The 16220-nt window shown below is 34.6% G+C and overlaps 1 protein-coding gene across 1 annotated transcript in view; it reads left to right on the top strand.

Annotated features, from left to right (window-relative positions):
- The first annotated feature begins 2236 nt into the window (after positions 1-2236).
- Positions 2237-16220, top strand: part of LOC117435701 (aryl hydrocarbon receptor repressor-like) — a 102017-nt gene continuing 88033 nt past the window's right edge. Inside the window, exons 1-3 of the mRNA XM_034059063.3 lie at positions 2237-2557; positions 2971-3041; positions 5687-5868. Coding sequence (XP_033914954.3) covers positions 2980-3041; positions 5687-5868 — 244 coding nt within the window. The 5' untranslated portion in view covers positions 2237-2557; positions 2971-2979. The remainder of the gene's footprint in view (positions 2558-2970; positions 3042-5686; positions 5869-16220) is intronic.

Below are 16220 nucleotides of genomic sequence, written 5' to 3'. Positions count from 1 at the left end.
CTGTGCTGTTTGGTATCATTGTGTGCACCGCACTGAACATGGACCAGAGAAAGCAAAGGAGAGAGTTGTCTGAGGAGATCAGAAAGAAAATAATAGACAAGCATGGTAAAGGTAAAGGCTACAAGACCATCTCCAAGCAGTTTGATGTTCCTGTGACAACTGCCCAGTGTCAGAAATCTCTGTCTCAGTCGCAGGTCATGGGTCCTCCAACAGGATAATGATCCAAAACATACAGCTAAAAGCACCCAAGAATGGATAAGAACAAAACATTGGACTAATCTGAAGTGGCCTTCTATGAGTCCTGATCTGAATCCTATCGAACATCTATGGAAAGAGCTGAAACTTGCAGTCTGGAGAAGGCACCCATCAAACCTGAGACAGCTGGAGCAGTTTGCTCAGGAAGAGTGGGCCAAACTACCTGTTAACAGGTGCAGAAGTCTCATTGAGAGCTACAGAAAACGTTTGATTGCAGTGATTGCCTCTAAAGGTTGTGCAACAAAATATTAGGTTAGCGGTCCCATCATTTTTGTCCATGCCATTTTCATTTGTTTTCATATTTATAATAGTATGTTGAATAAAAAATCAAAAGCAAAGTCTGATTTCTATTAAATATGGAATAAACAATGGTGGATGCCAATTACTTTTGTCAGTTTCAAGTTATTTCAGAGAAAATTGTGCATTCTTCGTTTTTTTGTGGAGGGGTACCAACAAATTTGAGCACGTCTGTATGTTTTTGAAACATAGACAATTAACGTTGTATTTATAGGTTGATTTGCATCATACAATAAAAATAGTTTACCATTAAGTTGTTTCTTTTATGTAAACCTGTATATGATTTATGTAATGTAAGTATACAGTAGTTATACTGTCAGGTTGTAGCACTGTTTTATTTTTTTATTTTTGTATTTATTTATTTAAAGCGAGTTAATAACTGTTATATTAGAGGGTGGTTAATCAGAAGGAATGTGCAAGTATTCTGTATTAAAACTAAATACGTTTTGTCCACCTTTTAAAGTAGTGAATAATTTAATAAACAAGTAGGTTCTGCCTGTTACATTAGATTCCCTTAGTCGGAGCAAATGGTGTTCTAAGAAGAGACGAACCATGATGGGCCAAACAGCCTCTTCTGGTGCTCAACTGGGAATAATTTGAATGTACAAGTATATCTCCTAAAGCTATAACAGAACTTGAAGATGTCATTTGGACTGTCATCGCATTGCAGAGAATGCTAAATATGGAAAGAATGATGAAAACAGGCAAGGAATTACTGTTGTCCAAACAAAAATGATTCTCTTTTCTCTTTAAACATGATTTGGCAAACAGCTACAGTACGGGGACTGGTGACCGCATTCTGAACCCTGGCGCTCGGATTTGTTCTACAATCTGTTTTGATCTGTGTCACTGTGCCCCATGTATATAAAGGCATATTGGTTTTTACCTAAGTAAGTTAAAGGTGTAATGTCCAATTCAGTCTTAAAATATGTATATATTGAAGAATGCTGACGTCTTATAAGCCTATGTTCAAAACATCAGTTCTAAATGTGTTTTCTGTCTATCTCCTTTTCTACTGTAGAGTATGTCTTTCCTTTGCTTTCTGAGTTGACTGAACATTCACGAATAACCTACTGCTGAAAGCCTAATATAGATCATATGTTTATTTACTGACAAGCAGGTTTTGATGGGTGAGGGAATTTGTACCTATAATGCTAAAATCACATTTGGGCAAAGCAAACAAACAGGACTGTAATCAAGTTCTGCTTTCTGATAGAATACACAGATGTATAGAAGTACTGGAAAGAAACTTTGTAAAATCTTAATCACAATTTGATGAGAATCCTTTATCAGTTTCTTTTTAGGATTTCCTTTTAATCCCAGCACCATGGAGTTTAAATGAGTATCGTCCATTGTCCCACACAGCCTGTGTAATAGCGCTTTTTGTTATTTGCGGTTAAAATTTGAAATGTGTCCCTTTACCCTGACTCGAAAATCCCATGCACCGCAGCATGTCCCTGTGAAGCATAAACGAATGCGCTGTGTTTATAAGTTTCAACCCCACAGAAGATTTGTAGTGGATATTATTGTGTGTGATCCCTCCCCTTGCTCTTTATACTCTTAGCAGCTCGTCCTGTGAGCTCTCTCTCAGTGTGTGTGTGCGTGTGTGTGTGTGTGTGTGTGTGTGTGTGTGTGCGCGCGTGGGGGAGGGGGGGGGTGGGTTTGTGAGTGTAGATGTGAGGCACAGAAAATCGCGTGCGAGGAGCTTGCACTGTCATTCAGCGAAATCCACCACCTGAAAATACAAGGAAGTGAGGGCGACTCGTTTGGGTATAAAACATCAACCACATCTGCCTTGAGCCGTGCAGACTGACGCAGCATCAACAATACTAGCACTCGCATGTACTTTTTCGTTTTCATAGAATTTAGAATTCAATAATAATAATAATATTAATAATAATAATAATAATAATAATAATAATATAAACAAAGCACGTTCATTCATTCAAATGTCACTGCATATTAGTACAGTGTTGGAATCCGAATAAAAGTGCAAAGCTGTTAGGTAAGTCCTTTGAACACGTTACATCTTGAAGTTTTTAGACTTTTGTAGCGCTGTATTTATAGGTTGATTAATACATGCCGGTTTAGTTGTTTCTTTTATGTAAACCCGTATTTGATGTATGCGATGCAATTATACAGTAGTAGTTATGCTGTCAGGTTTTAACATTGTTTTACTTTTCTATTTATGTATTTATTTAAAGCGAGTAAGTAACTGTCCTGTATTAGACGGGCGGTTAATCAGAAGGAAGTATTCTGTATTAAACAAGTTTTGTCCGTCTTTTAAAGTGATCTAGGATTAATGTTAATTGTAAAATAAACGAAAAGTGAAATAAGCACATGCAAATCTGAAGTTAATGGAAATTCATTTTTATTTTATAATGCAAAATGTTTATAATGCACCTGTTACCGTTTAAGTGCAAGATCATGATTCCACCTGGGGACTGTATGTATGCGGGCAGGAAAAGAAGAAAGCCCATACCAAAACAGTTAAGTATCTCATTAGCCGACGATTTCTTTGCATTCTTTATCTGATTGCATTATTTAATCTCCGAGTGTTCCAGCAATAATGAATGCTCCAACGTTAATCATCTATGCTTCAATAACGTATATATTGTTCATTAAAATGTCATTGCATTTTCGCTTTGTAAAAATATTTGGAAACATCTTACAACAGATGTCAATTTACATTAAACAGTTGTTTTGACCAATAAGCCTGCATCCAAAACGTGTGAGAAGTGATATTGTTTATCTTTATGTCTTTCTTCTTTGAATGCTTCTCTAAAATCCTATTCAGTAAATCTTTGTTCTTGATGTATTTTATTATATAGCAGTATTTTAAATGTTTTTAGATACTGTATTTGGTACCCAGGACAACATTTGCTCGTGTTACCGTTATTGTTATTACAAATTATTATGACTAAAAAGTCGCTATGGTTGGCATCTCTATAATATCTCTCAAATATTGAAATGATAATCAGATCATCATCATCATCATATTATTATTATTATTATTATTATTATTATTATTATTATTATTATTATTATTATTATTATTATTATTATTTAATAAGAGTAAATAATCTGGAATGTATATATATATATATATATATATATATATATATATATATATACATACAATTACTTAATACCACCTTTAAAATATTTATTTCATGCTTCACAGCTATTTTATTTTTATTCAGGATAATGAACCCATGCACTATATTTTTAATTTATTTATTTCTTAGCAGGCACCCTTATCCAGGGTGACTTGCAATTGTTACAAGATATCACATTATTTCACATTATACACATTATACATTATTTCACATTATACAGATATCACATTATTTTTTATATACAATTACCCATTTATACAGTTGGGTTTTTACTGGAGTAATCTAGGTAAAGTACCTTGCTCAAGGGTACAACAGCCGTGTCCCCCACCTGGGATGGAACCCACGACCCTCCGGTCAAGAGTCCAGAGCCCTAACCACTACTTATATTCATTAACAGAACTAAATGATAGTGCCATAATGGATTCACGTATTAGATTAGTTAGATACAATCTCATTTTATGGAAGTAGTCTTTCTGACTTTAAATGTATTACTTAAACTCTGTAAAAAGCAGCTTTGACTTCAGGGGTCTACTTTAACCCTTTTTCCCCCAGGTGTAATTTATTGACCCCCTATGTTAACTATAAAACACAGAGGAAGGAGGTTCTTGTCAATGTGGGTTTATGAATATCACCATTTTTTAGATTCTTAAAATCAACCATAAAGTTTGTTCTGCAGGTTTGAGTGGTCATAGTACATAATGGGCTTGGTTATCAAAGCTCTAAACTCCAAATAGGTAGTTTTTCAAAAAGGAAAAAAATAACACCTACTAAAAGTTACATTTTTAATTAACAAGCAATGATGTATCTAACATGTAAAATAGAATCAATATTTGAAACAACACAGAAGGAGTTATCAAAGTAGTACTAATCACTGGAAGACTGTTTGCAATCAATGTCAGAACACCTTTGAACCTGATGGAATGTCATCCTACCTGAAGTTTGAGCTCTTTTATTGTCTCTTCCAATCCATCGATTTAAGCAAAAAGTTGAATATGTTGTTGTTAGAGTTTCTTTAAAAAAAAGAAAGAAAGAAAAAGCCCTTAAAAAAAGCTTGTTAAAAGTTGTGGGCATAAATCATTATTCAGCAAAAGTTAAGGCAGTGATCAGTCACTTATGTGGCTACATAAAACCTTAACATCTTGATTTTATCTTAAGTTTAAAAAAAAGAAAAACTTTTAAAACTAGTTGGTTTCACACCCCTTATTTATCATTCCTTATTTATGTTTGCAGAATCACACTTACTAATTAATGTATAATGTGTTAATTAATACATGTAAAGTTCACATACTGTACATTTAAAGACCTGTTACGACAGACAATATAAACGCTGTACTAACATGCACACAGTGTATTTGTTTAGTACATTTATCCTGCATTGCCGGCCAATGACAGTAGCTTTTCAGTTTCAGTTGTTTAAGATCAATGTACTCTGTGAATGGTATTGAAGACTTATTATTATGATAAATTGTATTTTCCACTGTGTTGTAAAGTTGAGGCATTTAGTAAAGTATAAAAGCTATACTGCACTAATTACACCTGCTTCGTCTTTTCCTTTTACTCTTAAATTACATTTATGATCATACCCTTTAAACTGGGATATTTAACTCAATGAAGGAGCATTTTCACACTTCATGCTGTATATCATACCGATCCTAATGAGAAAATATAAACTATTGTGTGTATGTTCATTTAATGACATTACGAAAAAAAAGATCCAGTGACTGAAAATGCACCAAAAAAAACCTATACTAATATAAATACTTCCCAGTAAAAAGTATTATATGCTGTATCAAATGAAAATAAATCATAACTCAGACAATAAAACAGCTGTATTTGAATGGAAACTCCAATTTCTTACTTATGGGTATTGATAATTTGTGCACATAAATAAAATGGCTTCTAATTATTTTTTATTGACAGGCTTTTCTCAGATCAGAACATTTGAATTTAAAAAAGTATTGTACTTTGAGCTTGTTATCCAATTCAAATGTGTGAAATCATTTATTCTGCAATAGAAAGCCAGCGGTGGTGAGTGAAAAGTCCAACCCATCGAAGAGACACAGAGATCGTCTGAATGCAGAGTTGGATCGCCTTGCCAGTCTCCTGCCATTCTCTCCGGACATAATTTCCAAACTGGATAAACTGTCTGTTCTGCGCCTCAGTGTCAGCTACCTTAGGGTGAAGAGCTTCTTTCAAGGTTGGTCTGTTCACTGTTTTACTAAAATGATACATACATGGTGTCAGTAGTAACACAAGAACCCCTATCACACACACCTACGTGTCCAAGCACACTTTAAATTACCAGTTTTTTTTCAAATAATCAATAAGCGATTTAATACTTTTTTATTAAAACATTTTTTGTCCAGTTCTTTACTTTTATTTGTAGTTTTTGTATTGGGTAAGCAATTCAGTTGGAATTATGCATCATACTCCATCACACTTGGACACTGAGACTTTAAAAATAGTGTTTAGTTATATTCGCAAATCAGTGGGGTGGATAGCATAACAGGGCAGGCTGGCAGTGCAGCTCTTTTGAAAATGCTGGACTCTTCCTGTTGCTGCCAGTTCAGTTGCTTTAAGCTTATTAATTATGGTACTTTATCTTCCTCTTTTAATATTGTACATCCTGATTGAACTTAAAGCTGCAAGGGTAGTTTTTCAATGTTATGATCATGATAGCAGCTTCCAACTATATTTACTGATACATTTACTCACTTTGTTATTGTACATACAATAATTAATAGTGATGTTATCCTATCCTGCTCTTTATATAATGTATTTTGATCCATATTCATAAAACCTAATGCGAGTTGTTAATGTTAATATTAGTCATTTGTATTTTTTAACAATGGTCTTTTTCTTTACTACTGCAGAATAATGGTATATATATTTTATCGAAGTGAAAACATTTCAGTAGCCTGTTAAGCATATTTTTTTCAAATGTATATACTGTAGAGAGTTCATACAAATAAATCATTTTAGGATTTTATTTTTCTCTTTAATTCATTCTTAAGACTCATTCTGAGTATTACATAGAAACGTTTGCCCTTCTAAGCAAGTTTAGTGAAAAACATGCCTCTTTGTGGTGGTCCACTCATGCATTGACTTTGATTTTTGCTTGTATCCATTACACTATTACAAAGTAAGCAACATATATTTCTAGATGTCTTTTTAGATGGCATTGACATTCCAGCTGTTAGTACTAAATACTTTTCACTTATGTGTTTCTATCAGCTCACTTCTTATTCTATAGGTAAATAATGTCATTAAATAATTTGTATCTTTTTAAAACAGTTAAGGGTTGATTAAAGATTAATCACACATTCACTTTCTATATGATAAACAACTTAAGTGTTGAAAGAACATGCACAAGTGTAGCAGCTCTTATATAATTTATACAACTCTCAAGGCCAGCCAATTGGAGCACAGAAAGCCATTCATTTATTACACGTGAATCAGATAATTACAATATTATGGCTGAGTGGTTCTATACTTTTCAATATTTTTATTACCATAACAATACATTTGCTAATCTTTTACCCTACTGGGTGTCATATGTTATCATTACCTTTATAGACAAAACCTCAAAACTGTAGTGTATGTATGCTACTGAAATGGATAGATGGAATTCAAATGGATAGATAGAAGGTTTCAAATGTTGAAAAAATATACAGTATATGTATTCATGTAGGATGAACTGAGAATCTGATACTTGTACTAAATACTTGTTCTGAAGAATGCTGGTTATCTGGGCACACTTGTGGGTCATGTATATCGCAGGTCATTTTATTCATTTTATCACATGCATAAGACTCTCGACATCTGGTTTGAAAGATGTAATTTCTGGCATTATAGGTGATAATATTTGGATAGATACCACCGTGAACAGTGAGTTTCTCAGGACCACCAAATATGAAAAGGTTATTTGATGCTAGATATCTCAATGTTTGTTGTATAAAGCTACTTTTACAATGTGCAGCTACACAATATTTCTGGTACTGCTGTCTCTACTTTAACTAAATCTATTTTTAACTAGTGACTTCTTTTGAGAATGTGGTATTTGTTTGCCTCAGATGATTCTACAAAAGATTGATTCAGAAGTTATTGATTTTAAACACCAAACCTTGGTAAAAGCAAGGGCATTTTCATAAGAAGTGGTATTCAATTACATTCTCTGGTGGGCCAGATAAGGCAGTGTCTAAACCTTGTTGGGGCCACAGGATGCACATGATGTGTGTACCGGTGGGGAGTTGTTTAATCGGTCATGAAAATCACACTTTACATAACAGAACGTTGCAACACTACACTTACACCAATCAAATACATCTCAGAAATAACCACTAACAATAATACAATATCTGATCACCATTTAATAAAATAATAGATATTTTCTTGACAATATTCAAACGGCATCTTGCAAACATGATTATAATTATACAAATCCTACTGCAATGCTCTTTAAACAGCATGCTATTAATCTTTATTTTATTAAAACTATGAAAAATGTCCCTTCTTATTGCCTAACATTTTGACACTCGCTTGACTGTCTTTGTTTTAAGAAAATTACTGCGCAGAAAGCATTTAAGTTAACTAATAAAAGCATGTCAATTATGTATTGTTTTATTTATGTTGCTGGGCCGGTGTAAATATGTGTGGAAATGTAAGTTTGGTAGGGATGGGGTTAAATCTAGCCCTGCCAACAATCACAGGTGTGACCATTCCCCAAGTAGGTAATTGAGTGATAAGTGGGGAATGGCCACATGTGTATATAAGGGAGAGAAAAATCCTTTGTTAGGTGAAGGTGAAGGTGAAGGTGAAGGCAACAAGCAACAAGCAACTATTCTTTTGTTGTGAAACTTTTATTTTGGCCCCTGTGCTCTTGTTTATTTGTTCCTGTTTTGTTCTTTGTTTTTTGTTAAATAAACGTGCGCAACAGAGCTTAAAACTGCAGCTTCTGTCTCTGGGTCTGCTTTCCTGCCGCTGACCAGCCTTGACCGCAAATATTCTACCCTGCCACAGTTGCATAAGCATCTTATTAAGCGCCTGATTAGAAGTGTAGCACTGTAAGTCTAAATTTGTATCAACATGTTCTAACTCCAATGTGTTTAATGTAGCTGAAATGTTTCTAAATTAAACACATGGAATGACAGTAAAGAGAGGAAAAATGAATGTAAGGGCATATTGAACGTGCCATCTTTGGCAGGTGTGCCATATGTGCATTTCTTACTGTTGCCAAACAGGTTGTTTTTTTTTAAGCCAAAATAAAAGATCTTTGACAGACTTGGTTTCTGTGCTTTGTGGCAAAGTGGTTTGCAGTGCGCATGTATAGGGGTGATACAGTGCTCAAGACAAGGGCAAACAACAAAGTACTGTAATGCACAGTCTGACAACAGTAAACAATAAATGATAACAGGCTATACACAGCATGGTGTATTTCTCTGTTTAATCCACGGGTTCAGTCCCGATATTTAATCACCCACAATTAACACAAACATGATCACAAGTCCATAGTGAGTGCTTTAATACTCGTGGTGTAAATTGTGCCTCAAGTGCAGTGTTGTCCGGGTTTTTTGCTGGCCTGTAGCGACAGCTTTGGATCGTGTTAGCCGTCTAATAACAACAAACAAGTATTTTTAGACACGACAAAACAAACAAAACACTCACGATAACAATACCGGTTCTCCTTCTGGTTCAGCATTAACCATAAAAAAGGAACAGATAACCTTGCTGCATCCCCTTATATACCATCAATCACACCCCCTTGGTTAACGATTGCAACCGCTCCGTGGCTGCCACATTGTTTCTCTTCCGAGTCGATGATTTAGTGTACAGTAGCTCCGCCCCCTTTCTAGATGGCTGACTTCCGCCTAACCCTGGGAATGAATTGTCTGTCTGTCACAGCTTCAGTAGTTTTTTGTTTCTCTTATTCTCTCTCAGTTAGTTTTTTGTCTGTATGTCTCTCGCTGTCTGGAGCTAGTGATGCTGAATCACTCTTTATCTCACAAATGTGCATGTTTAAAATAAAAGGCATAATCGTGGTTCTCTAAATAACCAAACTAACTGTGTTTAGATCAGTAAGTCAGTGGAGGCAGGAACCTTAAGGACAGATAGAATTTACAAGAGCGGAGTAATTATTTAGAGAAGTTAAATAATAATAGTAAACTCTAAAATAGTATTCACCGTTAGGTAATAGTATATACGATGGGAATGGGAGTGAATATGCATACTGAGTGTGTGAATAAACCAAAGTTTATTGATTGAGGGTAGCTTACATACAGAGTGAGTTGTAAACAAGAAAGGAGAAGGATTATTGCCAGGTGAAGTGCAGTGATCATTTGTTCCTGTATTATGGTGTGTTGCCAAAAAAACCCCACCAAAAAACACTTGTTAGGGGACACAAATGTCCTGTAGATAGCAGCAACCTTTTAGTTTTGCATAGCTGCAATTTCATCTTTTGTAATGAAGGGCAGCTGATGCTCGATGGGCCAAACGGAAGGCTCTTGTGGCCCGAATTGGGCCTGTGGGCTGACAGTTGAAGAACACTGTTAGATGAAATACAGTTAGTTTTACTTTTTGTTGGGTAAGATTACATCTTTACGTCCACCTGACTGCAGTTGATCTGATCTCCTATAAACATATAGAGCACATTCTTTAAATGAATATTTTATGTCATTCAGTTTAAGAAGTCAAAGGATACAATATTAGGCTAAGACAATGAGACACTCACACATCTTTGTTCCTTATGACTGCTCGCTTGTGATCAATGAAATTGATGAAATTTCTAAGCAACAAATTGTGTTTTATTTAGGATTCAGCTAAAAATGTACAATCGATAAAAATATCAACAACCTATATATACAATCAGCATTCAGCAGGAGTGTGGCCAGTGCACTAAACACACACTTTTGCCCTTGGTCTAGTAAAACAATGTCACTTGACAAAGCATGTCATACGATAAATGTCAGTCATCTGATTGGATATATAGTGGTTTTAAGGGTTAGTGTGTCTTGAGCATTTACTCAAATTTCCCCTTTCAAATTGAAACAAAGAGAAAACATGCTAACTGTTGGACGAGAGACATGAGAGGCAAACCTCAGTGCTTTAATAGTTAAAGGCCTGGAAAAGCCTTGACAATGTCACAATTGAAGCATTGGTTTTACATATAAGGAGGACATAAGGAGTGTTAATCAAATTGTGATGAAAATTGCTTAGGGCATTGTTTGGGAAATGTATGTGTTAATGTAGCAATGTTATTTTTTTTTTACTTGTAACTAAGGAACTGCTTGGGCTATTTGGAGGAACTGTCCATCTGTATGCCATGGTGATAGCTCTAAGTTTGTAGTTACAGCATTTGTATTGTGTGTGTCTGTTACTAACATTTATCAAGCATTCCATGCAGGTGGCTAATTTATTGTCCTACTGGTCACACCCTCACCTCCAATCAGCTGTCCCAAGCCTCTGCAGCCATCTTCTTCCCCTATTAATCACCAGTTGTTGCTGATAGAGACACTGAAACTTGTGATTAAAACCTCTACAGCCATCTAAAGAATGTGCCAAAATTCCAGTATATCTTATGCTGTAAACAGATGTCACCCTGTGCATATTGTACACATTTTGTATGTACTGCCTGGCTACAAGATCTGGTTTTGTGATTTAGAATAAGTTAATATACTGTATATATCTGGTATCTCTTATCGTAAGAGACATCATTTGGTAAAGGACCCTGTGGCAATGTGCCCCATCCCTGTGTATATTTTTGTTATATGTTGCATGTAGCGTGTAAATGTTGGTGTATTGTAGTTGGTACACGGGATATAATGTGGGTAATGAGCACGAGTGTTTAAAATGTATAATTGTATTTAGGCACGGGGATTGCACTTCACTTCACGTGCATTTAAAGTATTTAATATGTGAGCACGGGGTTGCACAGAATTAGTTCACATGCTGGGATTCAAGTGAATAATTAATTAGTAATTGAATCCCGGCACAACAGTATATATAGATGCAAAGCACTCACTCGGGGTTGTGTGTTCGGTGAGTGGAGAACAGGTGTGGAGAAGGAGGAAAAGTAAAGTATACTAAAAGAATAATTGTTATTTATTTATTCATACTCACCGTGTTTGTCTGTTAGTCCACTATTTAAGTGTTAGTCTGTTTTGTTTGTCAATTTGATTTTGGCGTAAAGTGCCGTGTCCTGTTTTCTGTTTTGTTCAAACCTTTTTATTTATAATAAACCGGCGCAAGCAAGCGCCTTCATCATTTCATTTCACCGTCCTGTGTGTGTTTCCTTTCCTGGTTCTGACGTCACCACTCAGCTAGCCATGTGACAGACCCATATCTGCAGAACGAACCTTGCACCCAAAAAACAAAAGATGACATATCTTACATAATAAGACATATGAAGACTATTAATTGATACTAGATGTAGCTCAATATGGACACCTAAGGAAGATAAGTGTAATGTTGAGTTTGGTACTTGATCTTCACTTAGTTAATTTCGTCTTCAGTTCCCCCCATCTGAAAGCCATGATGAGAGCCTTATATATTGAAATTAAACTAGTTGAACTTTTAAACTTGTGAGTTGTCTTGCACAACAGCAACATTCATCTTGCGTACATCATTAAATATTTATGTGTGCTGTGCAACAAAATCCAGTCTTCCTGAGAGAAAGTAGTAAAATATGTCATGTTGATGTAACATATTAATTAATTGCATTCAGCATCCCATATTAGTTGCAGATATTATTTCAGTGTTATTAGCACTCCAGATAAGGTTTTGGGTCACTGAGTAATTTACTTTCCAGTTTGAACAGTATGGGCCTGGTAAAGTTAGGGTTAGTAACCTACTAACAATCAATACTTGTGACTTGCAAATTAATTTTATTACATATTTATTACTATTTAAAAATATGTTATTTTAATTATATTACCTGCTTATTTAAGATACAGTACCACAAGTAATTTCCCCTGAATGTACAAAGATGGGTAGCTGGTAATGTATTTATTAAAAAACAGATTGACAGAGACAGCCTGTCTCTGATAGGTTTACATCTGTTCCCAATTTGATTTAGATTTATGAAAGTACAGTACAATATACTATTCTATTCACTACTTTATACTTTTAATTCTCAACCTGGTAAAGACATTTCATAAATAATTGTTTTAAAACTATGAGATAAAAACAGTCTTTCGGAAAGAAAATTGATTACCGTAAAACTTCAATTAAACACTTCCAGCGTTTATTTACAATATTTGCCAGCAGACCCGGCGCGTATTAGAAACAGGCGATTATTTGAGACCTGGCAATTATTTGAAGTTTATGGTATTAAGTTATTAAAGTACCATACTTTAAAAAAGCTTAAAAACATATGGAAGAAATTTGTTTCTTGAACATATTGAATCTGCATTAAAACACAAATTGGATTTAAGGACCATATCCATAAATAATACAGACCACATTAAGGTATGTATTTTTTTCATAATTTACCAGATCATGCACAGGTATTACTATGTGCTTAAGCATTGGTAATAGGCACTAATGGTATTTTGACTACAGCGAACTGGGTTCAGATTGAAAAAGTCAGAATCAGCAGGTGTCTTTTTGGACCCAAGTGACTGGATTCTTAAATGGACTGAGACAACAATTCTTAGTTTATAAACAACCTTTGGAGCAGGTTTATAGTAAACAAAAAAAGGACAAAGCTAATGCTTAATACAGTATGTGCTGTATGTTGCAGTGGCCCAAAATGTGCACATGTTGAATAATTTAAGTATAGCATAGCAATTGAAGAAGACATACCACGTGGAATTTGTTTTTATTTTTGATTGTAGTATCTTCTGTATTGATCTTAAAACACTGCCAGTAAAATGTGTCAGTGAAAATGGGTGTTTGCTGCGGATCTGTGGCATAGTGTTTTTATTTGCTACCATTATTCAAGCTCAATATCTAGCCGTCTTTGTCGACTTTTATTAATGGTTGTATAAATATAAAGTAGACAGTCTGAGCTTTCTGCCAGTGTAGGTCCTAATAAGTATGACATACAGAAAGGAGATAAAACTATGTCTATAAATAGAGCCCTGTGTTCTTTGCAAATATGAAATAACACGAAATAAAATGAAATGCAACATGTAAAACGAAATAAAACTAAAGAGCATTATAAAGCAAACATAGAGTGACATGTTTAAATTGGGAGGTTTATACAACAAAATACTTTAAATAAATACGTGCAATTGTAGTTGTCAAGGCTCAGTCATTACCATAGGTGCGGTCTGAAGGGAAACGGAAGGTCTGTCCATCTGAAAAAAATAAGTGCACCAGCAAGAGTAGACACATAACAGTAGATGAGGAGCAGCTAAATGAAATAGAAGAAAATAAAGACTGAAAAAACACACACACAAAAAAGTTATGCAGAATGGGCTGCTTAATGTACTTAAATAAAAAATATGTTTTCAGTTTCCAGTTTTATAACGCTGAGCCGGACTAAATACATATTTTAACAGTAGAAGTTTTGACATATCTGCTGACAGCGAGTTTAAAACCAGCAATAATGTATTCCTGTCAGTCAGGAAAACTCTTAGAAAAGCAGGTAAGGACAACGCCAGACACCACCCCCCGAATTACTGGACTGGATTTGAAGTGTCTGCGGTAAACTGAGGTACTGTCCCCTGACACCGCGGTCGGATTGGTGAGTAAAGTCTGGTTCGATCGTCAACTTAATCTGGCACGACTTGGACGCGAGGGTGTCCGACAACTAACAAGAACATATTGTAGCGATCTCGGTTCCCGCAGGCAGGCGCATCACACAGGGCGAGGCAATCTACACACAGGCGAAGGGCGGGCGCGAACCCGGGACCTCTCGCACTAAAGCATAGTGCCACTTCAAGATCCGGCTTCAGTCTCCAAAGTCCTTTTTCCAAACCGAATGAAAACAAAGATATGACTTTGCCCTGTGCTAATTTTTTATTTTTTTGCAGACTTCATAAATGCAAAAACAAGAATGGAAAAAAAAAATCAAAAAAGCCATTTCTCAAAAATATAGTGATGAAGAAAAAATATCAAAAAGGAAACTGAGTTCTGAAGATTAAATTAATAAATAACATTAATAATACATTTTTTGTAGGATTTTCTTGTGTGTTTTCTGAAGTTCTCCAGAAAATCTGTTTGCAAATAACATTAGAAATGTGAACGTCAACTGTTGCAATGTATGTTTTTACTCTGGAAATGTGTAATACTGTTTGATTTATAGAGAACCTAAGGAATTATATTATAATGTTTTATTATTATATTCTTATTATTTACAGAAAATCTAATAGGAATCTTGATAGAAATCCACTACAAAAAAAAAATCATGTTGCAATCCCATAGCAAAAACCCAGTAGGAAATCCAATAGAAAAATCCAATAAGGAATCCAATTTGAATCCAGTAGAAAATCCTATAGAATCCTATTGGAATCCAGTAGAACATCCTATAGGAATCCCATTGGAATTCAGTAGAAAACCTGAATACTTTGTTTATATATATATATATATATATATATATATATATATATATATATATATATATATATATATATATATATATATTAGTTATTTTATTAATGTGTATCCGTAATAAAATGAAATAAAACAATATTTATAGCGGATAATATGAAATAAAATAAAATTTGTGAAAAATACAACGAAAAATTATAAAAAATAAAAATAATTTCACGGCTCTCTATCTATAATGCATGGTCATTTAAACCAAGAGCCAACCATGGTTGGATGGAAATATGATCTGCGCTTGCAAAATTGGCAAGCGTGTCATTTTACAACAGTGATGTAGCCGGAGGGCGGAGCGAGCTTCACTCAGTGTGCCTCTATGATACAGGGGCTTCTTAACCTAGAAGAATATATTGTAAAAATGATTGCAGCACAGGGATAATACTATTTTCTTGATAGACATCACATTTTAAGCAAGTCTTTAATAATTGTGTTTTGATATATAGTAAACACAACCCATGCCTTTAAATGTGACACATACACATATATCTGCTGTGCCCATTCTATGCCATCTACCCACAGTGAGAGGTGTGTTTTTGGGAGGCTTGCTTGTACACTTAAAACTTTTGATCTTTCAATCAAAAGCTTAGAAGAATGTTTTTATTGGTAAAGTGTTGAGCTTTTCGTATACATATTTTATTTTTTTCAGACATGAAGGCTCATAATCAGTAGAGGGCCTAACTACAATCCAAGATGGCCGCCAGGCAGGAAAAGTAGATTTAGTACGTTAAAACAGATTTTTATATGATTAAAACATTTTTGGGGCATGTTGATTGCAGCTATGTTTAAGTTAGTTAAAAACAAAATGTAATAATCTGTTTTGGATTTTGTTTGCTAAAATCTAAAATTGTCAGAACGACTGCAACCAATGACATAGAATAAACACATTTATTTTTGTGTATTGTTTTGCTAATAGTATCATATTACTGTACAATTGATGTCCCTTGTATCATAGCAGTAACACTAGGACAATGTGGTTTACTAAGATATGCTCAATTAAAATGCATC

Source organism: Acipenser ruthenus, chromosome 3 (assembly GCF_902713425.1).
Source record: "Acipenser ruthenus chromosome 3, fAciRut3.2 maternal haplotype, whole genome shotgun sequence".
Lineage (NCBI taxonomy): Eukaryota > Metazoa > Chordata > Actinopteri > Acipenseriformes > Acipenseridae > Acipenser > Acipenser ruthenus.
The sequence above is the reverse complement of the archived record's forward strand: the minus strand, read 5'-3'. Positions and strand labels throughout refer to the sequence as shown.